The following is a 26,155-nucleotide window of genomic DNA, read 5'->3' as shown; positions in this document are numbered from 1 at the left end:
GGACAATTTTCACTTGCATATAATTATGTTCTCTTAGATGATTCCTTAATTAATACAAAGATTTGTATTTACACCAACAGAATATTCCAAGTGCAGTCTGCATGAAAAAACACCTACGTATCTTGAAAGAAAGTTGCAGTTTAGAGTCTTGCTTCTCTCAATGTCTCCTGCTTGTTAGAAGATGATGGTCACCTGTTTGCTTCCTTTGAAGCCTGTTTAGAAGGTGGATATTGGTGTAACAGTGGGACTGCTTTGTGGTGAAAATCTACATGATAAATTCAGATTTCATGGGTGGAATTTTCAAGTCTTTTAAACTGTTCAGCAATGTTTATTTAAATAGAAGACAGGGAGAAGCATTCTGCAAAGATGCTTTGGCTTTTCTTCCCACATAAGTCCTGGCACCTTGACATGGACTTTTTATGTGTGTACTTAAACACGTGTGTCATTTCAAAAACTGTCTTTGAGCATATGCTTTTAATTGTGGTGGAGGCTTCACTAATGATTGCTTTCAAAGCCTCATGAGTGTCTTGAGGACTCTGTCCAAGTAGGAAAGTGCATGTTGTGGTAAGACCTCTACCCACAGTGTCTTTCTGGAAAGATGGTCACTGAGTTAACCACTGATCCTTTCACATATTGTCCAGCCAGAATGCATTTTCATCTTTGAACAAATGTTTCAATGTTCATAAAGCTAGAAGACTAGTACACTGCTATAAAATGAAAGTTCTTTGAAAAAGATTTCTTTGTGTATATCATTATCAGAGAACCATTTAACATTTTCTGAAATGGCTTTTGAGAAAATCATGGACTATTTGCCCATGATTCTGGCCGTAGCTAATGCTGTATGCAACTGGGGGAATATCAATTTTTTTTTAATATTGCCAAATTTCTAAGTACAGAAGAGTATTTCCATTGTCACGGATGAATAATGGTGCACTGAAAATGGTGACAATAAAGAAAGTTATTATCATGAGTTCCCTTCTCTGCTATCTTGAGACCTTGAGGGGGATTCAAGGAAAGTGCCTGTTGTCAAGAAAGCTTCCATTGAGAAAACTGATGTGACAGGTCATTCAAAATCAATAGGATATTATGTAATTATGTAAGTGTACCCAGTGTGAGTATTACAAATGCCAGTGTAGTTCATAGAACCTCCAGTTTGGTTCTATGTGAGCTCAGAGCTTGATTTTTAAATAATCAAGCTTTTTATCATAATCATCATAGAATTTAGCTGAGTCGGAGATGCTGATAATCTATGCTCATCATCAGGCTGTCATTTTAAACTATCAGGTTAAACAGGTGTCTCATCAGTTAAAGGCTCATAACCCAAAGTGCAAAAATTAAAATTAAATTTCCTTTTATGTTCCATGAGGCACAAGCAAAATAAATAAATGAAAGAAAGAAAGAAAGAAAGAAAGAAAGAAAGAAAGAAAGGAAGGAAGGAAGGAAGGAAGGAAGGAAGGAAGGAAGGAAAGGAAAAAGAGAGACAGGTAGGATAGGAGGGGAGAAATCAGCAGGATAGTAAATAGAGGATAGGAAATACAGAACAGACAGAGATCTTCAGACAGCAAAGCCTACATAGATTCCTTGACCTTTTACAAAAAAAAAATTACTTCCTTTTATTTGTGTTGATAAACATAGAATTTTTCTAATATCAGTCTTAAAGAAGCTATTTTCTAATACATAAGAGACTATATAGGCATTCATGCTTCCCAAATAAAAATTTCTTTTATGTTGAATTATAGTACATGCTATCTTGTTAATTTTTTTATTAGTTACACTTTATTCACTTTGTATTCCCCCATAAGTCCCTCCCTCCTCCCCTTTCCGATCCCACCCTCCCTCTCCCTTCTTCACACATGCCCCTCCCCAAGTCCACTGATAGGGGAGGTCCTCTTCTCCTTCCTTCTGATCTTAGCCTATCAGATCACATCAGGAGTGGCTGCATTGTCATCTTCTGTGGTCTGGTAAGGCTGCTCCCCCCCTCAGAGGGAGGTGATCAAAGAGCAGGCCAATCAGATTATGTCAGAGGCAGTCCCTCTTCCCATTACTATGGAACTCACTTGGACACTAAACTGTCATGTGCTACATCTGTGCAAGGGTTCTAGGTTATCTCCATGAATAGTCCTTGGTTGGAGTATGAGTTTCTGGGAAGTTCCCTGTATTCAAATTTTCTGGTTCTGTTGTTCTATTTTGTTAAAATTTAAGCTGAGTGTACTTAATTATTTTCATATAACTGCCATTACTACCTCTTTAAAAGCTGATTGTGTGTGTGTGTGTGTGTGTGTGTGTGTATAAAATCAACTATTTGTTTTGTTCGTTAATATTCAGTTTTCTTTTTTTCTTGCTCTTTAGGAAGGTTGTAACATGCAGGCAAAAGCTATCATGGGATTAATATTTCTTTTTTACTTTGCTTCCTACCACTTGTACCCAGGCCATTGGCCAGAACAGACTCTATTACACACTCAAGAGATTTTAGCCTGTTTCTTTTTGCTTCGGGAGTTATGAAAATATTTAAGTGTCTGGGTCAAGTTAAGACACATTCTGTCACGTTTTCTTTCCTAGCTCTGCACATGAATCTGAATGACTGGATCTTTGATGAAAGGGTTAGTGTTCTCGTGAATGGTGTCAGAGATGTAGGATGTTTGAACGGCATTGTGGTTTTATAAGGTAGGATCACTGTGAGTGGTCCTCTACCACAACTCCTGTATGGCATATACCATTTCATGCTTCTTATTAGCTTCCATTTAACAGGATGAGTACTGAGTTGGAATGCTGGCTCCAAGAAGTCTTCCCAGTAGGCAGTTTGAAAGTATGTGCCACATGTGTGAGCCGAGCCTGAAAAAGCCTGCCTGGCAACATTGCAGAATAACTGCTTTCTTCATAACTAGAGGTGTTGGCAGTTGCTGCTCTTGAAATGGCATCCTGAATGAGCTACTGTGCCAGCTCGGAGTTTTTAGAGAACTCTCTAAAATACTCCTGTAAAATTTGATAGCTGCAGAAATGTGTTTGAGTTGGGAAAAGACTACCATCAGTTGAGAACTACCCGTGAAAATACTCTAAGGATGATAAATGCATTTCTCCCTCATTTAAGAGAACAAATCTCTTTCAAATCGCTGTGGTTTTATAACAATGTGGGTTACTGCTTGCCAGGACATAAGCTGGAAACTTCTAAGAGTTTATCATCATTTTAGCAGGGATTTTCCCAGCAGGCAGTACTGATGAGACACACTGGATGATGGCTAAAGTGAGGGGAGGGAAATGATAATTTATGCTGCCATGGCTGCCTTATCATGTAAAGACTAGCAAGGAAGGAAGTGGTGGGAAAAAAAAAAGACAATGGTCACAGAGTGATCCACTATCCAAGGGAAATGCTCTCCCATGAAGTATGCCTTGTAGGATGAAGAGCTTGTTCAGAGGGTGTTGATCTTACTAGGTAAGCTGGAAACTTAAGAGTGAATCCACAGGACTCACTGAAAATCCAGAGGCAGTAGTGTGTCATTCAGCACCTGATGGCAAGATGGAAGGTGGAGACTGACGATCCATACATCTGTCAGCCCAGCATACCCAGCAGTAAGCAACAGAGAATGTCTCAACGAAGGGGGTTTTACTGACCGACCTCCACATAGGAGCTGGACCATATATACCATACATACACAAGAAGGCCTATGTACATGCATACACACTCATACACACACACACACAAAAACCATTTAAAATAATAAATTATGCCATGGATTCAATTTTTTTCTGAAACCAAAATATATTTTTAATGTCTGAAAATAATTACTTCAAGCAGCAGAATTTCTTCCTGAAAGGTGTTCCATGGAAATCCATTCTTTGAAAGGCAGAAAAAGGTTCACAGGGCATTTAGACTGCTTAAAACACTCATTACTCACAATCGTGTCTAAGCAAATAAATAAATACTAACATTTCTTCATTTTATTATTGTTGCAACGATGCTTGCTTTTGCCGGGTACATGAATAATTTCATCTAACTCTCATAAAGGTTCTGTGAGTAATTATAAAAAAATACAGGCTTCATCAGGCTGGAGAGATGGCTCAGCTATTAAAGGCTAGTCCCATAACAGAAACATCGAGAAGATAGGCTTTGCGTGTCAGAGATCTTGATATTATTATTGAAAACCCAGTTCCCGGACTAATATATCATACAGAATACCTGCTCTATGGGAATTAGTTGGGTGAGTGAGAAAATGGGTTTTGTGTACTACATAGTGTTGTTTCAGATGAAATTCCGGATCGTGTAAAGACATTTCTGCACTGACTGCAACCAATTCAGAATGCAAATACCTGCTGACTAATTTCACATTCTAATCATTTATCTTCAAATTCCTCTTTTATTTAGAGAGGACCATTTACATTTTTTCTTTTACTGAAGTTGATTTCATTTTCGTTTTCTCATATAACTTCGAACAGCACTTTTTATCCACATGTGTCAAACTGATGTTGCCAATGAGTTAGTTGACAGGACACTAGCCTTGGCATTCCTTTGTGTGGACAATATCACACACTTAACCTCATCTAAATGTTGTCACCAAGGCCTACATGTGAGCCAGATGTACCTAACAAGGTGACAGAGAAGGCAAAGACAAACTTTTTGATGAGGCAGACTGGATTTTTGAGTGTAGATTAACTACTAAAAGTTAACCTGTGAACTTGATACATTCTTGTCTGCTATATTCCATTTTGACATGGAGGCACAATTTTTTTGTGTGACAGGAAAAAACTCACCTGAGTTTTTGGAATATCACTAAATTTACAAATTTTAATTTTGTTTTAGAATTGAGATTATACCTCTATCCAAAATGTTTGACACATTTAACAAAACACATGAGAAGCTCTGCTGTGGTTATCTTTGTTTAATTTGAATGGATTCTGCTAGTGGTGTGATACATTTGAAGGGTTTCTGAATATGCAAGTGTTAATACTCTCAGCACGAGATGGGATGATTTGCTTTGTTTTCTTCTTAATCACTGGTACTTTTATAGCTGGTTTGAGGACCTCTATAGTCAGACCTAGTCACTGTGTCGTTTCTGTTTAGTCCTGTCTCATAGGAGTAAAAGGATGTTTTTGACCGTTCCGATGTTGATTTGTGAAGCCTGTTGTCTGTGTTTCATACGTAAATCACTGTGCTAGCTTTTTGTTCTTGCAGTATTGCCAGCTTCCTGGGGATAGCCCTCAAAGCCCGTGTCCTAGGAGAAGGATGCCCAGCCTCCTGCTCAGCAGCCTGGGCCTCCTGCGACTCCCCATAAACCTATAGCTGTCTGTTGTGGTGGTTGTTTATTGTGGAACCCAGCTCTGTGGGGAGGGGGAGAAGGGGGTTGAGGCTAGGGGAAGGATTGCCCTTGGAAAGGTTTAAATTTTAGAAAATTGTAAGAAATATTTCATTTAGAATATTTCATTTAGAATCTGAAGTGGAAATTCTCCTTCCCTTTTGTAAGTAAATAATCTAAATATTTCATTTATGGTCTGAAGTAGAATCATTAGAATAGAAATATTTTAAGGCAGAACTTCCAAGCTAAGTGTGTGCGATTAAAATTGCATGCTTTGCTTTTCAAACGTGTGTGCTCAGTTTTCTTTTTCACTGATGTGGTATCAGAATATTGAACATCCAAGCATCTTTCTCATAGTTCTCTGGTCTGGAGAAAACAGCACTTAATTATCAAAAGTGTCTCCCAGGTGTGTTTCTCATCTGGAGAAGGGGGCATTTAAAAGAGAGAGACAGAGAGAGAGAGAAAGAGAGAGAGAGAGAGAGAAAGGGAGAGGGAGAGAGAGAGAAAGGGAGAGGGAGAGAGAGAGAGAAAGAGAGAGAGGTTGTCCTTGGCTATAGCAAAGACTATGAGAGACTGGAAGAAATGCCTGAAATGTAACTCTGATTTCCCTGGAGATGGAAAAGAGCAATCATATATAGAGAAAATAGAAGTCTCTAAAAATTGTAAAACACAGGAAACCAGTTCTCCCTAGATTGTGCAGAATGCAATGCTCAAAATATTGGTTTTGATGCACTGAGATCCATGCTGAATTTCCAGTCCCAGTATTTCTAAGAGGAGCAATGTGTGTTATTCAAAAACAACAAATTGCTAATAATTGTTTACGTAACAACTTAAAACTAATTTAGTTTTTGAATTCTAGCTTAGCGTGTTAAATATAAGGATCTCAAAAATAATGATCAAATTTTCCGTTTTTAAACTCTGAAAGGAAAACTAGTACTGACTAATGCATAAAGATAATATCATGTTTCAAATTAAGCTACTTTCTAAATTATTGAGATGCAGCACAGTCACAAACCACAATGCCTTGTAACGAAAATGCTTAGCTGGCTACTTCAAGGTTGGCAGAGTCACTTTCTTGGCCTGTTAAGACTGAATGTTGTATAATACAATACAATCATGAAACTGATGTCCCGTCAGCTTACATTTTGCTATTGCCTACAGGCAAGTCACATACTCCTCCATGAATTGAACAAGAAGATGCCTTATAGAGAGTTAACTTAGAATATTCCAGCCTCATCTTTATTTCTTTTACGTTATCTTTTATTATGTTTCAGTGTTTACTTTGCAAGCATGCGTGTGTGTGCTCTCATGACATGGAATGTGCGTAAAGATCAGAGGAGAGATATTTGGGAGCTGTTTGTCTCTTCCACCATGTGAATCCTAACTCAGGTGGGCATTTACTGTTGCCCACGCAGCCACCTCTTCTACCCTATACAGTACTAATGCAGAAGTTACATTAAAATGGCCAGAAGAAGAGATAGCTTGTTGTATCCTTGTACTAAAGACAGGAAACGATGCTCATATAAAATGGGAGTTGGAAGCTGGAGAGTGAAAGGGATTATCTAGATCAAGAATTATGCAGAGGAAGAGATAAGATGATAAACTCATTGTCATTAAACACATGCATATGCTTACACACTCACACACCTGCAAACAGATGAAAAAGAACACTATTGGACAATCAGCAATAAAAATTAGCATGTGGATTAGAAAAATGTGCATGCTTTTTAGAATGGCACATTTAACCTTTTATTTGATCTATTATGCATCAGAAACTAAGTTTTCCATCAAAACTGCAATTATATCATTTGACTTACAATATAATGTATACTTATATTTAGTAAGTATGAATTTTCAGTGTTTCATTCAATTCACATTGAACCAGCAAAATGAAATTCTATAAACTAAGAATTTGACGAACTGAATGGCTTGTTTAGGGTTGCAGTGTCATTGGAAACTGTATAGAAATAAAGCCAAAGTCTGTCTCACATTGGATTGAAGTTTTGATTAGGTATCTCGATGGATAAGTCAAAGAGGGTGTTACTACAGATACACTTCAGCAGAGAGAGCTGTGCTAGAGATAGAGATAGGAGGCTCATTAGCCAAGTATGTGTTAGATGAATCCCTGACAGCGCTGAGACCCATTTAGGAAATGATAATTATAAAGATTTAACTGTAAGTGTTCCCAGAATGAGTCATTAAATTAAGAGTATGTTCAAATAAGAGTGAGGAATGATCATGAAACTAAGTGCATTAAAAAGGAAGTGATCTTATGGTGACCTTGAGAAGATGGGGCAGGCAGGAAGAAGCGGTTGACAAGATCATTATATTTGAATGTCCTTTCTGCATGCTGCTTCCTACAATGTATCTTCTTATATACTAGTGGTACTGAGAAGATAATAACCAAAAAGAAGGGAAAGGCCAACAAGGGTAAGTTAATGGTGGGTCAGGGTAAGACCACAAGGGATGAGCTTCCTTATTTGTAAATCGAAAAACAAGCATGTTCCAAACAATTTTGTTCAAATGATTGGAACTTCATGTCTAATGAAGAAGAGCTCATCTTACAGTGAAAATGATGCTGGAAAAGAGGTTCATTAGTGACCATACAATTCATTAATTTCAAAAGAGCAGCTCTTTCCTGAGTAATAGAGGAGTAAGTAGAAAGGCTGAGCACAGTTCTATGTTTAGAAAGTTGTTGCAGCCTGAATAGGACCAGAAGAACTGTAAATAATACAATCGCATCGTTTGTAGAAAGCATATTTATTTGAAATTTGAAGTTGAGTTTTAAAATGTATATGTATGTGTGCACAGTATATGTGTGTGTTTGTATGCCCACAAGACATAGATGTCATGTGTTGTCCACTCTCACAATATCATCATTTTATCTGAGATAAGCTCTTTCACTGAACTCAAACATCACCAGGTAATGAGCATGGGGAGCTTGTCAATTCTGAGGATCTACCCATCCTGCCTCCCCTCCCAAGGAAGAGTTATCGATGCTCACCACCAGGAATAAGAGGAGGGGAAGCAAGGGTAGAGACATGAAAATAAAAAGGAGTAGCAAGAAAGGAGAAGAGAACGAAGGAAAGAAGAGAAGGAAAAGAGAGGGAGATGAAAGAAAAAGGAGAAAATACCTTTACTGACAAATCACAGCTGGAGGTGCTGCTGGCATTTTAGAAACTGAAGAGCAAAGCACTATTTTCTAGGAATGTTGGGTGGTGATGTAGCACATGGGAACTAGGAATAAGGAGGGTCCAGGGAGAGTAAAGTCAGTTATATACAGTCTCTTTAGAGTTTACAGGGAAGGTTCATACCACTGTTCTCCTTTGATATTGAGGAGCCTGTTAGAGCTGTAGGGAAAATGCAATATCCATATTTTATGGACAAAGGAGAATTTGCAGGCCATAGTTTTGGATTGCACGTGTATGGACATGATTTATTGAGCAGCACTTCAGGGTGAGCTGTTAACTAGGATAATAGGCAGGCAGCTCGTTCACCATTTAACGCTCACTGCAAACAGCCACTACTGAGCAGAGCTGTGCTCATCAAAGGACATAGCTGTGAGAAGCATCCCTTCTAACAACTGCTGCTGGGAGAACACAACTGTGGGGACTTACAAACTGTTCACTTACTGAACTCTATAGATTTGCTTGATCAGTCTCTTAATTTTTTTGTTTAGATTAAGTTGCAAGTGCTTATTGTAAAACCATGTTTATAAAAGAAGAAAAATAAATTGTAGTTTGCCATCCCTTATTTCAAATCAAATTGCTACCATCTAGCCATCTCAATCTAGCTTTTCTTTTTTGCCACTTAAAGAATTTTAAAAGACTGGGAAAAATCTCAGGGGAGTTATCAGACACAGCAGACAGAATCAGCTGGTGAAGAAAGGTTTTTATGGGGGGGAGAGTGGAAACACACAGAGACAGAGAGACACAGAGAGCAAAGAGACAGAGAATCAGGGAATCACAGAGGACACAGGCAGACAGAGCAAAGGGAGAGAAACAGCAAGGCACACAGAGAAAAACGCTAGTTGAAGCACATGGAACATTGGAAAGCCTGAATCTGGACTCTTCTTCAGTCTGGAGCTTTGGAGGTTCTTGCCATGTCTTTTCTCTCTAATTAAGGGTTGTTCAGTTTGAACAAAGACAGGAAGGCTGATAGAGTAATAATTTGGAGGTGAGCATATCCTGATCTGCCTTGATGTAATCAGACTTGTCCATTGGCAGAGAAGGCCTTCTTAACAGGAGAAAAAGTTCTCCATACCGTTAGGCTTTTGTCTCATATCAGAAGTATGAGGCAGAAGCTGGAAAGATACTGTTGATTGTCTATTTGTGGTCCCTCTCTCAATCTGTCTGCCTACTAGGGAGTTACTTAAACCCCTAGTCCCTCAGAATGTACTTTAAAATTCAGAAAAATTAAAAGAACAACCACTAATGTATACATATATGAGACACCTTGCAAGGCCTTGATCGTACCTTAACAGCACACACTACATTTTCTACATAGAATTCTTCAACTCAAGCAAAGTAAATGGCTTCAAGTCCATAGAGGTCAGATTTATAACAAATTTAGATCAAAAAAGGCAGTATTTGTCACCACAAAAAAAGCATTTTAAATAGGAAAACACAAAACAAAAACAAACAAAAAACAGTACAGTGTTTGAAATTTAGGGCTGTGTATATACTTTATGGATGGCCTCATGTTAAAAAACGGGGTGTGATCTTCAACTCAGATGCAAGTTATGTTATAAATATGAATTCTTCTTACAGCTGCACTAAAGGACAGCTCCATCTCTTCTTCTGCCTCTTCTGCCTCCCAATTTCAATAACTGCTCCTCACTTCAGTGTGATCTGCATGCTGCACTCTCAGAACTACTTTTGAGAAAGTGTCCCCAGGCAGGGAGTGCACTGTCTCTGAAGATCAGCATGCAGGAATTCTATGCCATATGATAAAAAAAAAATGCTCCCCTCTGGGTCTAGCAAGATGGTTGAATAGGAAAAGGCATGTGTGTCTAAGCCAGAACACCCAAGTTTGGTTATTATAAAGCACAAGATAATCAGAGAAAATCTGCTTCTACAAATTAACCTCTGACCTCCCAACGCACACCATGGCAAGTGTACATGCAATTGAGCACTCATACATGCACACAGTTAATTAAGTTGGAAGGAGTGTCTCGTACAGTTTTCCCATTTTTGCATTATTCACTGCGAGAATGTTCTCCAGCATCCTTGACTCCATTATGGCCACTGGCTGTAAGCATTCCCCCCAGAAAGAGTTTCCTATATTTTGTGCAAAAGTACTTGAAATCCCTTATTCCTTATTGCCACATCCACTCTAGTTTTAACCAATAACAATAATTTTCCAGATTAGGTATGCCTGCAAGATTTTATAAATCATATATTTGATTTTTTTAAGTAAGTGAAATGCATTGATCATAAGTTTTCATAAGTTCTACATAGTTTTACTACATTGTACATAGGCTGTTTCATACATAATGACACATGTGTCGTTTCAGCTTAATTAATATGAAATGGAAATAAAGTTTCACAGACTTGACTTGGTAGTTCTACTGTTGATGAATATAGACAACTACAAAGATGTTAAACAAATTTATGAAGATTAGACTGTCACTCGAGAGGCTGAAACCCTTGAGCAGGCATAGGTTTCTCTGTAAAGTTTAGACATATGCAGTGTTTCTAAAAATTCTTTCTGCAATTTAACATGGGAAATAACATCTGTATTTTTAGTAAACTCAGTAGGTGACTTTTGTTGGGGTAATCTGAAGGCCACGTGTTTGAAATGTTATATAATTGAACATGACGAGAGGTGCTAAGGAGCCAAGTGAAATTAAATGCTATCAACAAGTGAAACTGAAAATCAACAAATCCTATTTTATCTATTTTTTTTTTACATTGCAGAGAGTTATTTTAACTTGCTGAAAGGTTTTTCCCCAAAGAAATCCCTTTTAATTTGCACGTGTCCGATACATTCAGTTATGTGCTCCTATCAACTCTCTCATCAGCAAACTTGGGAATAGACTGAGAACTTAGCTTTGATGGGTACTCCCACCCCAAGTATATCCCGTTAAGTGGAGACACTTGAGATGCTACTGATGCCAAGGATGGAGTATGGTCAGCACCAGTGACCGTGGCTGATGAGCATGTCAACACCCAGTTCCTCGGTTATCTATTAGGAGAGAGAATGATACTTGTTTTCCCTTCTTTTCAAATTATAAAAGTAGCAATAAAAGAATCCAGCAGCACTGGTTTGGCAATCAAACAGGGAAATGGCTTCCATTGGGGTGGATGTTTAACCTGACCTTAAAGGCAGCTGCTTGATTAGATCCAGGTTTAGAAACTCCCAGCGCAAGTTTATTCACACCTCCTTAAAGTTTCCGTAAAGCTCCCATTTGATGGGGATCTTACAGCTTCACCTTGGCTTTATCATTCTGTTCTTTCCATAAACAAATTGACTAAAAAAACGGTAATAACTGAGTGTGTGGATATTTAACACATTTGTTAATTCTTTTCTAATGCTTGGTTTTTTAAAATAAATACTAGAATTTACATGACAATTCTCTCTAAAGTCACATAATATGCTGCAGAGTTTGACACCTTGGGTCACTGAGGTAAAAAAAAAAAAAAGAGATTAGTATGTGATTTGAGATTGTGTGTTTGTCGTTTCCAAAGTAAGGCTGCCTTATCTGATGTGAATGATTGATTACCAAGCTCTCAGAATCACAACTGTGTGTATAATTTGTAGGGTATGGTGTAAAATAAAACTCAGTGCCTCTTTCTAAAACAATTAAGACTTTTAAAGAGGTGATAAAAGGACACTAAATCAAACTTGTAACCTCCCTGGGCCTAGGTGCCAATGTGATTGTATTGATCACACATGGTGGAGGCCAGCTTGACTAGAATTCTTTCATGAGTTAGCAACCACTGAGAGGGGAGGACTATATCTGATTAAGAAGGCAGTACTTCTCCAATCCAGTGGCAGGCACAGGCTGTTTCCAAGGAAACCTGAGGACTTCAGTTAAAATGCAACCAGGGGATAAATACCAATGATGACTCCTGTGACCTGCTGAGTAATGAGCTATGCTTCATCACTTGCCGGAGACAGCCAACACCTACTGTGTAATACATACGGGCTGGTCTCTAGGTTAGAGACAGAAGAGCACTTGGACAATTGTTGCTGTGATCCCTTATATTACAATTCAAAGAGATCTAGATGGTGTAAAATAAGGAACCAGAAAGAATGCTTATTTAGGGAAAATTCTTTAGATATTGAGTAAACAAAAGAAAATTAAATAATGTGTATTGATTCTTTGTATATAAATTTACATTATGGAAATCACTTCTAAGATCTGTCCTGGTTATTCACACATATCATCAGTGATTTAATCTATTCAGGGGTCTATTATGTACATCATCTTGATGAAGAAGTTGAGGTTCAAAAAAAGAAAAGAAAGCTACTTCAAGATGTCCAAGGTTTAGGAGGTGGGATACATAGAGGTAAAGTGTATTCACTTGCTAAGGGTGCCCTATGTACCGGACCAGACATAGTTTAAAAAATCTCTATATTATTGATTCTTAGTAAAAACTCAACTAAAAATGGCCCTATAACTTTCTCAGGCTAACTAAAACAATAAAAGACTTCACATTTGGGAATTTGAACAGCAGAATGCCATTGTAGCATCTTTGAGCTCTGCTTTCTATATTTCTAACTCTCTAAGGGGGTTTCCTGCATAGTAGCTGGAGTGACTCTAACACAGCTATGGGGATGAATTTAATACCCTGATGAAAGAGACTCATGCTGTGGCCTAGTCCCAGGCCCTGACTTGTTTATTGGCCCATTCCTGTGTGAGCACAGAGGCAAGGATGCTATTATTCTCCATGGGGCTGGTGAATAGCGGAGCATCTTTTACTGTATACACTGAGAATGGAAGGGATGTTTCCAAAAACTCCTTGTTGATATTAATACAAGAAGGGAAATAGCTCAACGTGAGCTGTAGTAACAGACATCCACTGAAAGAGTATTGGCTCTGTGTATGCATACGCCAAGTAAAGCTGGAGAAACAAGTGAGAATCTGCCTCACTGTAACAGCATTGTGAGCATGATGCCTTTTCCAAAGATAAAAACCATGGATTTATAATAGTGCATACTTTCAAAGAGAACCATTCTTAGCATCCCATAAAGGAAGATATCTGATAACCATATTTTCTTCAAAGGAAGCGGTACAGAGATGGCTTTATGTGGGTGTCAGTACTGAGGAGCTTTATGGCCGCTCTGGAATGTATATCTCACAACGACTAACATTTTAATGTGAACACAGGACTTAAAAACCCATAAATTTTAGACTGTGAACACTTGAGTATTATGTCCATTTATGTTTTTATCTCTGCTGTCTGACTCACTGGAGATCCTCAATAATTTTTTACCAAGTCAATGAGTTCAAATGTATGGTGGGTAACCAAAATTTACTTTATTTTATAGTGAGTTATATGGCCTGAAATACTGAAAATATATTTTCTATGTCCTCATCAGTAACAGATAGATTTTAAAAATCTAAAATGAAAAAGCAAAAGACAAGTGATATCCTACATTTTATTATGAATGAGTCAAATACATATTCTTTACCATATCTTATTAACTAATGTTATAGTTTTTCATATTTTATCAATGGACAAATAAGGTCTCACTACCAATAGTCTTTTAGAAAAGACCGATGATTTCTAAAAATGTTGCTCTCATTGAACATTAATATATTAGAAAAAAATCAAGAGGCACCTGACTCATCCAAGAAAATTCAATTTTTTTCCTTTACATTGAAAAGCAGGCATTGTACACATGTTATTTAAACCACATGACCATTTGCTGTGTGTACACATTATGGAATGGCTAAATAAACCAAGCTTTTTGTACTTTTCAGAGCTTTGTTATATTTTTAAGAGGCACTGCAATTAAGATACACTTTTGTTTAATTTTTCTTGTGAGTGTGGTCTAGAAATCCTCTTCTCATCCTCCCCTCATGCAGGAAGCCTGATGCCATGGAGAAGGCTAGAATGTTAATAGTCCTTACGCGCTATAGTAAGGAGCCAGAAAAAGTTTATAACCTTTATCATAATATGATGTCAGTCAAACTGGATACACTTTTTTCTGGTCCTGATTTTTCTAGACGTTGAGGGCCATTGACTCTCTTCTTCAACAGGAGCATCTGCATATATATATACACACACAGAGAGACATGCATACACAGACACAAACAGAGAGAGAGAGAGAGAGAAGAGAACCACACACCTCTTTCTCTAAGTTTCATAATCTAAGTTTCTCTAAGATGTCACAATCCCAAGTTTTTTTTGTTGTTGTTGTTGTTGTTGTTGTTTTGTTTTTTTGACTAGGACATTTGGTTATATGATATTCCTTTAGATATCTCCATCTATCATTTTGATGGTTGTCATTTGAAAATGAGATGCTTCTATAACAACATTCATCCATTTGCCATTATGACTTAATTGCACAGCATCTCTGGGAGGTTTTTTGTTGCAAATTTTTACTTGTATTATCTCCTAGAACAAAAATAGCCATCACCTGAGCTGATTCTAAGGGAGGAGCTCAGAGAAGGAAAATAATGTCAGTTTATACAGTACACATGGAGTCATCAATGCTTTGGAACCATTGTTAATTTTTGTTTGCTTTAATGAGCAAATTGCACTCAAAGAATGAACTTAAACACTTCTGAAGTTACACTCTCAAATGCTGCATCTTCATAAATCTAGTGATTGTTCTGGCAAACACCCACTCTTACTGTTATGGATATCATTTAGTAGTTTTTGTTCTTTTTAAAATCATTCTATTGGGTTGTACTGTTTTGTAAGCCATGGCTTTTTAAATTGATTTATTTTTTTTATTAATTACAGTTTAGTCACTTTGTATCCCAGATGTAGGCCCTTCCCTTGTGCCCTCCCAAACCTACCCTCGTTAAAAGCTAAGCTCACCACCATAAATATAAGCCATGACTTTTTAAATAAAAACTTTTGTGACTCTTTTGATATGGTTCATAGAATGTAAATTGTAAACATGAGCATGATTTATTTTTTACATTAAAGTAATACTTTTTTATAGACTGACAACCAGTATTAGGTGTTAAGGTTTAAGATTTCTCGGATTACTAACTAAATGATTCTTGGGCTGTTGTTTTTATGAATAAAATTCTCACTGCTTTGAACTCTCACTGCTTTCCCCCCCAACAGCTCCAAAGATCAGTTGTCACTACTCTTGTTAATTTTTTCTTTTTCTAAAATTTTTTTTTTTATTAATTACGGATTATTCACTTTGTATTCCAACTGTAATCTCCTTCCCCATCCCCTCTCAATCCCACCCTCTCTCCCTCATTTCCTCCCATGCCCTTCCCTAAGTCCACTGATAGGGAAGGTCCTTCTCTCTTTCCCTCTGACCCTACCCTATCAGGTCTCATCAGGACTGGCTGCATTGGCTTCCTCTGTGGCCTGGTAAGGCTGCTCCCCTCTCAGAGGGAGATGATCAAAGAGCCAGCCACTGAGTTTATCTCAGAGATAATCCCTGTTCCCCATTACTAGGGCACTCACTTGAAAACTGAGCTGCCATGGGCCACATATGTACAGGGGTTTTAGGTTATCTCCGTGCATGGTCCTTGGTTGGAATATCAGTCTCAGAAAAGACCCATGTGCCCAGATTTTTGGTTCTGTTGCTCTCCTTGTGGACCTTTTGTGCCCTCCAGGTATTTCTATCTCCCCTTTCTTCCATAAGATTTTCTGAACTCCACCCAAAGTTTGTCTATAAGTCTCATCAACTGCTTTGATACCCTGCTGAGTAGTCTTTCAGAGTCCCTCTGTGGTAGGCTCCTGTCCTGTTCTGTTTTCTACCTCTTCCAATGTCTATCATGTTTGCCTTTTTTGAGTGGGGATTGATCATCTTACCCAGGGTCCTCTTTCTTGCTTAGCTTCTTTAGGTGTAGAGATTTTAGCATGTTTATCCTATATCATATGTTTAATACCCACTTATTGTAAGAACATCCTAAGAAATACTTTCAAATGATAATAAAATCATATAATTATTTTATAACTGGTTCGTTTACCTGAAACAAACCACATTTATTTTTCTCATTTCATCTGTACATTGTAATTGGAGTGATGTATTTTACTTTATCTAAACTCATAATCATAGATGAAGTGTTTGTTTTCCAAGACTAGTGACTTTATGGTACTATGATAGCCAACCATTTCTACTAGGGCTTTGTCAGATAAGGAAATCAATACATAGTAAATGCTAAAACGATAGGAGTATCATTTTATAATGCTACCTTGAAGAAATAAAAATGTTTTAAATGACAAACTTAAATATTTCTATTATATGTATATACTTGGCTCACAACTTCTTTTACAGATTTACTCACGTGTGTGTGTGTGTGCTCACGCACATGTGAACATGCACAAACCCACACATATGTATGTGACTATGGGTACCACAACTTTTGATTTAAGACATGTGGATGATCTTTCCTTCTTGGATACCTATGACTCATCACTAAGCAAAATACAAGATTCCCGTGTTTCATTCAATTGTACATATTCTCAACTTAAATTATGGGATTAGACATAAATTCAACGTGTTATAAGCGTTTGATCTATTTGATGACCGGGTTCTTGTCTTAACTATATTCTGGGTCTTAAGTCAGCATTCTGCAGCATTTCCTTTCTCTCTCCCATCTAGACCGGGGCACCGTGCAGAAGGTCGTGGTCCTTCCCACCAACAGCTCTGCCAGCGGGGAGCTCATTCTGGAGGAGCTGGAAGTCTTCAAGGTTTGACCACTTCTTCTCTCCATCTCAGCACATGCATAATGACATCATTCCTTTACTCTTTGAGCCAGTAAAAATACCCAATAAAAGATTAAATAAACAAGTGTAATAAATTTTAAGAATGGGAAAGCATCAGATAAAAGGAGAACTGCAGAACAAATATTTTTGTGAAGTATTTTCTTATACTTCAAGTTATCTTAACATAAAAGGGTTACATTTTTTTCAGCTATCATCACAACTCAAAGAAATTAGTTCATCATCATATATATATGGCCAAGGTCTAAGATAATCTGTTGTGAACAGGGTTTTAGCATTCTGTTTTAGCCACTGTAACCCCATTGCTTTCTTATTAGTGATTACAGATAAGCTTCCTCATACTTTTGCAACCAATCATTTCAAGAAAAGCTGGTCTTGTTTGATTGCTCTCCACTTAAATGCCTCTCTGGTTAAATAATGCTCCTTTTCAGCACTTGAAGCCTTATGTTCTGTCTGTACTTGAGATTTCACTGTATTATTAATTCTCACTGAATCTGGGATTTAAAAAAGAAATAGAAGAGAAACTACAAAACAAAAGCCAAAAGTGTACACAGGAGAATTTCATGTCTATAAGATCTCCACTATTCAACATACAGGCCCAGAGGCCCTTTTCTTCTTTCGGCTTTAGACAGTCCCTTTCCTTCTAGGCCAGGCTCTAGCTTTGGATCTTTCTGCCTCAGTTTCCCAAGTGCTGCAGTTACAGCCTGAGGCCAGCACACTCAGCCTTTCTTTATTCAGGTAATTGGGAAGTGGCAGAGCCATTCCAGTAGCGATGCGATGCGATGCCTCACTGCTCTTGCCCTGGCATGACCATTGCTGCTGTACAAGTGTGCATATCCACATTTGGAAATGTAGAGGAACACAACAGAAGAACTGCAAGAAAACTTTGGCATGGAATTCCTCCTTTCGTAGATCGTTACTTACATTAATGAAGAGACAATGGATCCTGGAGACCAGAGCCAGACTCTGACTAAGGATCTTACTCAGTAACACCTCAGAACTCCCAGAAGTTGACTATCTCTAGTCCACTTAGTTGTTTTGCTTAACGGACATTTCTCAGAACATATTGACTCATTAATATCATTATTGTGGTTGGTAGGACTATTGGTTTCATTAGGATATAATTGCTAGATTTGAGATTAAAATTTAAAATTAATGAATGTAACAAAGAATGAAGTCTAATATAAGTTGGAGGTTCTCCAGCTATTACCCAGTGTGCTATTAAATTTATAACTTTTAATACTTGGCTCTAATTTGCACTAGGTTCTTTGTGACTATCACATTAAAATTATGCCCATCAAACAAATGTTAACTGTGCCTATCCCAACAAGTTTTGCATGGTTAGCTCTGTAAAGGAATTGACTATTTCACTGCAGTAACTAAAATGTATTACATATTATACTTTTTTTTCTGATGCAACAAACTAGGAACAAGTTGGTGTTTCCTGAAGATTACAAAAAGTTATATAGTGCAGACACTTCATTTTTAATACTGAAGTATCTTTTTCAGTTATCGGGAGATGTTTAATGAAGTGAGTTTGACACAAGTCTAAACATGTATGTATGGAGTAGCTATAGAGACATGCGTGTTTTTCTGATCAAGTGAGAGCTATGAATGGGCTGTTACATGATTTTCTCCGCTGTTATCAAGGAAAAGAAACTCTCAGTGGAAATACACAGTCAGTCACAATGCATGTGGGGGATGTCATTCTACAAGGTGTTTGAGCTTCCTTACCTATGCCTGTACGGTTGTTGACACAGCAGAGTTAAAAGCCACTGTTGGCAAATGCAGTAACTGCCTTTGGCATGTGTTTGTGTCACATTATTGAGGTGAGGTAAAAGTAATTGGGTGTGTATGATATATTGTGATGGTCATGCAAGGATGTAATGGATTTAAGTATAAAAAAAACCCTTAGTTATGTGTCATATGGACATTCTGCAGAAAGAGCAGTGTGGCTTTCACAAACTAGGAGCAGGCATTACACAGCACAAAACCATAATCTCTTCTTTAGTCCTATATTCATGTTTCTGAAGGTGTCTTGTTTGTTTAAGCTGAAAGTCAGCTGAGACACAACTTCAGTAGTTGATTCGGGGACCGTAAAATTTCACATCTGTCGCACATGTGTATGTGTGCATGTTAATGACGGATAATGACTCGCAGCTTTTGTAACTGAGAGTTAGTGAGAGTGGCATTTTTTTTTCATTTTAAATGTTTACAAATATATTCAACCCAAAAGAACTATAATTGTGGGAATAATTCAATTTGAACACTTTCTTCTGCCTGGGTTATTTAAGTCTTCAGAGATCATCATCAGCTTATCAGAAATTTAATTTTAAGCTTAAAACCAATTGGTGATATTTAGGAACTAACGTTGTCAAGCGGCTTTCAGAAGGATTATATGTGTCTTCATTTTCACCAGGGAGAACTTAATAGCGTGGTTTAGCCCCATACATCTCTCCTGAACAACTCTTGTCAGGGGAACAACGATGTCTCACACAGACTGTTTGTGTTCTGTTTGTGCCTCCCCAGTTTGTGCTTGGATCCAATTCTCCATTCAATATTCCAAATTTTTTCTTTCAATTATCCCACTTGTCAATTTTAATTTTAAAGACTGTTGTGATAAGTGTGTGATAATTTCAGTTCTTTCGAGTTTAAGCAAATGCTATATACCACAAGTCTGTCCGTAGTCCCAAAGAAGAAATATAACTTCCAGAGAGTATGTGCACTGAAAGAAAAATATGACACTTTGAATTTCTATGCAAAGCTTGAAATTTTACATGCAAAAATGCTTTTTTAAGATCATATGAGCAACTAATGTACATCTTCTATTCTTTTAGAACCATGTTCCCATAACAACAATGAAAATCTCATCCAAAAAGGTAAGAACTAAGGCATTTTTACATTTTATCCACAACAAAAATTATATTGAAATGTAATGTTTTCATTGCATGCTTTGTAACTTCTGAAAAACTAGTTTTATTATTAAACAAGTAATCACACAGAATCTCTAACTTGATACAGACCTTAATGTCTATTAGTGAAAATGGAATGTTTATTTTACATGAAAATTAATGACAGCAGACCATATATACAGAAAGGCATTACATCTTTTTGTATATGCCATACCCTCAGCTGTTATGGTGTATTCACTATACTTAAAATCAACATTCTAAAAGAACTGAGAATACCATTTGGGCTACTATAATATCTAGCCATTCTCAGGGGGCTAGAATGGGTGATCCACCCACTTCTGGCTTTCCTTTGAAATAATCATGCAATGCTGTTTTCTAGGATTTATATCTATCTGCAGAACCCTGAACCCTTAACAGGATGTGGACATGGTAAAGGGAAGAGTAATGGCGGTTACTAAGAATTTAGTTAACTGAGGCTTTTTTTGTGAACATGCAAACATTCAATGACCATGAGCAGGAGATGGCAATTCTAGTTTTTCCATGTTTTGATGCACCCTGCTCCGATTGATTCCCAAAGCCACAAGAGCTACGCCTCCCTAGAGTCAGGCTGAGTCAGCCTTACATGTATTTAATGCCAACTTGACTATAAATTACAGGCAAGTTGTTTAGCTTCCCTGACCTAAGTTTCTTCATCTAAAAAGCGATGCCTTTCTCACAAATGATGTATGTAAATTGCCTAGAGTAAAATGTCACTAGCTAGTGCTGTCCTCAAGAACCTTGGATTCTGTTTTTCTTGGATCAGGGACTAAAGATTTTAGATGTTTGAACAACTGACTTTATAATTGCAGTGGCCTTTGCCATAGCCAAGGCACTAGACATGATGTGGTGTTCATCCGCAGTCTTGTGCTCTTTTCACTTGACCAAGTTTTATGAGAACAAATAAATATGACATAACGGAGTTAAAGATCTCATCTGTAAAAATGTTTGCATGGTGCATAACAAACATTTTCCCATGTAACTAGAAGTCATTTGTCATTTTGCTAATGTCCCATGGAGCTGATCTCAAGTCAGAATTGTCTTTGAAGGCAGCAGGGAAGCCTTTTGTTTACGAAGGCTTAATGGAAAGAAACAATATAGAATCAAGATTCTAAGTTTTCACAGCCATTTGTGTGTCATAGTAGTCATATATAAAGTGTATGTCTCAACGTCTTTATGACTCATATGCTATGTTGGTTTTCAACATCTTACACTGTGAATACTTTAAAATGTTTCAGTGCAGTAGTAGACATCACGGATGGGTAGTGGCTTTTCTGAAACTCTTTTTTTTAATTAATTTATTTTTATTGATTACAGTTTATTCACTTTGTATCCCAGCTATAGCTCCCCCACATCATCCCCTTCCAATCCTATCCTCCCTCCCTCATTTCTTCCCATGCTCCTCCCCCAGCCCACTGATAGGGGAGGTCCTCCTCCCTTTTCCTCAGACTCTAGCCTATCAGGTCTTATCAGGACTGTCTGCATTGTCTTCCTCTGTGGCCTGGTAAGGCTGCTCCTGCCTCAGGGGAAGGTGATCAAAGAGCCAGCCAATGAATTCATGTCAGAGACAGTCCCTGTTCCCATTACTCGGGAACTCGCTTGAAGACTGAGCTTCCATAGGCTACATCTGAGCAGAGGTTCTAGGACCATGCATGATCCTTGGTTGGAGTATCAGTCTCAGAAAAGACCCCTGAGCCCAGATTCTCAGTTCTGTTGCTCTCGTTGTGGAGTTCCTGTCCCCTCCAGGTCTTTCTATCTCCCCCTTCTTTCATAAGTTTCCCTGCACTCTGCCCAAGGTTTGGCTATGAGTCTGAACTCTTGAGCTTCACTAAACACCGTGTTACTTTCTGAGGTGGAAAGACTACAGTTCGTGAAGAGAATCTCACAGGTGTTTAATTATCATGAATTTGATCTTTCTTTGTACTCAGTGTACTTAATCATGCAATTTTACCTTTATTTCTTTCAATGTGCTTAGTACCCAATTGCAAAAATATTGACATTACAAAAAAAAGAAAACTAAAGTATATAATACAACTTCTTTTTAGCCTTTCTCAAATAAACTAGATTGTTAAAATATTTTAATGAGTCTGACACTGTCACTTGCCTCTCTCCTTTAGATACATAGTTATGCAATAAACACTGATGGGGATAGAGCCTAGAGGAATCCTGTATTCTAAGCATGCTCTACCACTGAGCCACATCCCCAGCCTTCTTTTTTAACTCTTCTTTTCATAGCAAAGCCTCAGTAAGTGCCCATTGTGGCTTTGTGAAGTCACTGTGTAGCCCAGAAAAGCCTTGAGCCTGTCACTCTCCTGCTTTACCTCCCAAGACTGAAATCCCAGATCTGTGTCACAGGATCCTGTAGTAACTATTTATGCCCAGTGTTCTTGGGAGAATGGTACTTGAGAAAACATAGAATATGTTGTTGTTGTTTTTTTCCTTAGGATTTAAATGTCTATATGGGAATCTTTCAATTTCTTAAAATTCAATTGACTTGAACAAAATAACAATGTTTTACACAATAGACTAAAACATGATCCATGTGATTGGAACAGAAACTTGGAGATTGTTAGTTTGTTCGTTGATATTTTCTTCTGCTGTTTTAATGAATTCATATTCATTGTCAATTGTCTTCCCAGTAGCTATTTTGAGCATTTTATTAGCCCTGGAAGATTTGTATCTTAGAAGAACACTACGGCACAAGCCCTATACATTACATAACATTCTCAAATAATCAATAACAATGCATTTTTTAAAATTTCTCAAGGTCTTACAAATGAAGGGGAGGAACTTTTTTGTTTGTTTGTTTGTATTGTTTTTCAAGGCAAGCTTTCTCTGTTCTCTATGTAGCCTTGGCTATCCTGGACGCACTTTGTAGACCAGGCTGGGCTCGATGCCACAGCTATCTGAAATCTGCCTGTCCCTCTGGGATTACAGGCTTGTATCACCATGCCCAGCTAACTCTTATTTTTTGACTTTGTTAGGTAATAAAGATTAGTAAACAAAGGAGGAATTTTGAATGATGTTTAAATGTAAATCCTTACATTAGGGCTCATAAGGTGTCCTACCGAGTGAGAATGCTTGCTCTTCAACCGTGTGGACCTGACATTGAATTACAGCAGCCACATTAAAAAGCAATAGGTGGTCATGAACATCACTGTACCACAAAGGGAGGGGGAGGGTGGTTGGGAATTGCTGGGGGCTAGAATGTCTCCAGGTTCAGTAACTTAATGGAATATGGAAGAGTGTTATAGAGCAGGCTACCCAGAATCCTCCTCTGGCCTCTGCAGGAGTACACCAGTGCACACACAGATGTTTACATGTCACATACACACACATACAAGTGCAAATACCTACATGTAAAAATAAACATGAGTCTTTTTCAGATATTCTAAACAATAGCTTTAATAAGAAATGAGTTCCTTTGAAAGGCATGTATTCAAGTGGCTTCCCTTTGGCTATGACTGAACATCTAGAACTTTCTTCTAAACAAAATTGTCGTCTGTTTCAAAACTGATTTGTGCTGCTGGACTTGGGAAATATGAAAGCTTCCTTGGGATTCGCTAAGACCCAGGGGTCAGAGGGAAAAGAAAACATCGTAATTTAAATCTGAATGTGCTAGCTCAAATCTTAGAGAACAGTTGATCCCCATGTTTAAAAGCGATTACCATTCTAAATGGTACAGTGGGAGGTACTTCTTTTTAGCAGAAAGCAGTAGGTAATGTTATAGACATGTTGATGTAGGAAAATTCTATTTATTTTGCCTTTATACTCTCTGTGCTCCTTGTTTTGAGTCCTTGTCTAATTGAATCCATGGGTTTGTGGTCATATATTATAATGTGCTCCTGCTGAAAGTCTTTTTAACTTTTATATCTGAAGTAAATCATCGTGACTCTCCTTGCAGCAACAGTTGTATGTGAGCTCCAATGAGGGAGTTTCCCAGGTGTCTCTGCATCGCTGCCACATTTATGGTACAGCCTGTGCAGACTGCTGCCTGGCCAGGGACCCATACTGTGCCTGGGATGGCCACTCGTGTTCCAGATTCTACCCGACCGGAAAGCGGTGAGTTCCCAACTCCACAAGGCAGTGCAGAAGTGGATTGGTTCTTCTAGAGCTATCTTTACTTTAGTCACAAAAACACTGTTCTAGGGATGATATCCACATGGCTTGTTTACAAAACCTAACTGGACATGCTTATTCCTAGTTGAATGGTCAATGCATGATTGCTAGACAGCATCACAGTCTACGTAAGGGTGCCCTAGATCAGATGGCAAAGAACATACAGAACTCAGAGTTAGTTGAGGTCCTATGTATTTGCAATAATTTTGAAGAGCAGGATATGGCTGGGATACAGAGTTAATAAAATGTAACTAATAATAAAAAATAGAACAATAAAAAAAGAGGTAAGTTATGGTAAGTGAGAGCACCAAAACCTGCTAAAAATTAGTGTCAGGGGAGGAAGCAAATGACTCCATCCTTAAGAACCATTGAGCTGTCCTCGAAAGCACTGTGTGATTTTTAAATTTTTATTATATTATATTTTTATTATTTAGAACCACTTTAAATTTTATTTTGATCATATTCTTTCCCTCACCCAAGTCCTTTCAGATCCTCCCCCCCATCCACCCAACTTGAAGTTCTTTCTCAAAAAACAAAAACTCAATACAATCATGACAGCTCCCTACCCCCCGCAAAAAAAAAAAAAAAAAAACCGAAAACCAAAATAAAACCATCCCCTCAAAGAAAAAAAAACAAAGCAAACAAACAAATTCCCAATGTCTGAAAACCGGAGCAGTGGAAAACACATATTGTCTGAAAGTGAACCCTGAAAAAGGAGCAGGTGTGAGGGAGAATGAAGACATTAAACCAAGTTTGTCTCTGAGGAGCCCCAGTCAGGGTGAAGAGTAGAGAAAGAAATGAGAATCTGGAGTACAGAGGGGTGGCCTGGCCTGGACCCCCATCTTTACAAGCATGAGGTATGAGGAGAATGGTCAGGGGGAGGGGTTGGATGGACTCTTGCATCTATTCTTAGAGACTCCATATTCTCCCACATTTCTCCTAGCAGTTGAACGGAAGGTCCTTCATTTCTGTCGCTCGTCCTTTATTTTTTAGATGTTTATTTCCATGCAACTGTTTTTAGTTGCACCGGCCGAAGAGAGTAGAACCTGAGCACAACTCTGTGGGACACAAACTTCATACTTAATCTCAAATAAACTTTATGTTTCTAGCAATCACTGGATTTTTCAACAGTCTGTGTCTTGTAGTCCTAAATAGGGTAAAATAGTATTTTGAAAATACTCCCACAGCTGACTGTTTTCCAGATGATACATTTTTCCTGGTAAGAGCTCTAGAGCTAAGCATGGTGTCACCAGCAGCAGCGTTAGAGCCCTTAACCTTTCAACCGGGTTTAATGCTAGACAAAGCTGGTACATCATTCTTTCAAAGATCAAAGTGAAGAGAGAATTAGAAATTGGATATAACCACCAGCCTATAGGTAAATCCGAACCACTTTCTTGCAAAGACATTTGTCTTAGGCCTACAGGAATCTTTAATTTTCACACAACAATGCTTTTCCAAGTAATGTTTCATTCCATGTGTGGAGCAGCATTGCATATTTGAGATTCATTTTACATTTTAGCTGACTTAGAGTATGGTCACATATTGCCTCACCTAATACAAATCCAGTCATATTCTCTAAGATTCATAGTGAAACATGCTTACACATTGTCATTATACCACAACAAACCATGAATTTACTCATGGCTCTTTATATACAAAATTTTGAAACTATTTTTTGTCCTTTCAAATTTCTATTATTTATTTAGTTTATTATCATTATTATTATTTACAGTTTATTTGCTTTGTATCCCAGTTGTAGTCCCCTCCCTTATCTCCTCCTGGTTGCACCCTCCCTCCCTCTTTCTCCCCTATTCCTCTTCCCTAGTCCACTGATAGAGGAAGTCTTCCTCCCCTACTGTCCGACCCTAGCTTATCAGGTCCCATCAGGACTGCCTGCATCCTCTTCCTCTGTGGGCTGGCTAGGTTG

The 26,155-nt window shown here is 37.9% G+C and overlaps 1 protein-coding gene across 1 annotated transcript in view; it reads left to right on the top strand.

Moving 5' to 3' along the window:
- Sema3c (semaphorin 3C) overlaps nucleotides 1–26,155 on the top strand; it is a 166,509-nt gene that overhangs the window by 126,873 nt on the left and 13,481 nt on the right. Inside the window, exons 13-15 of the mRNA XM_060374046.1 lie at nucleotides 17,040–17,128; nucleotides 19,999–20,040; nucleotides 24,014–24,171. Of these exons, the coding sequence (XP_060230029.1) occupies nucleotides 17,040–17,128; nucleotides 19,999–20,040; nucleotides 24,014–24,171 (289 nt within the window). The remainder of the gene's footprint in view (nucleotides 1–17,039; nucleotides 17,129–19,998; nucleotides 20,041–24,013; nucleotides 24,172–26,155) is intronic.

Source organism: Meriones unguiculatus, chromosome 21, assembly GCF_030254825.1.
Source record: "Meriones unguiculatus strain TT.TT164.6M chromosome 21, Bangor_MerUng_6.1, whole genome shotgun sequence".
Lineage (NCBI taxonomy): Eukaryota > Metazoa > Chordata > Mammalia > Rodentia > Muridae > Meriones > Meriones unguiculatus.
Note: the sequence above shows the minus strand (reverse complement) of the source record. Positions and strands in the feature narration are given on the sequence as shown.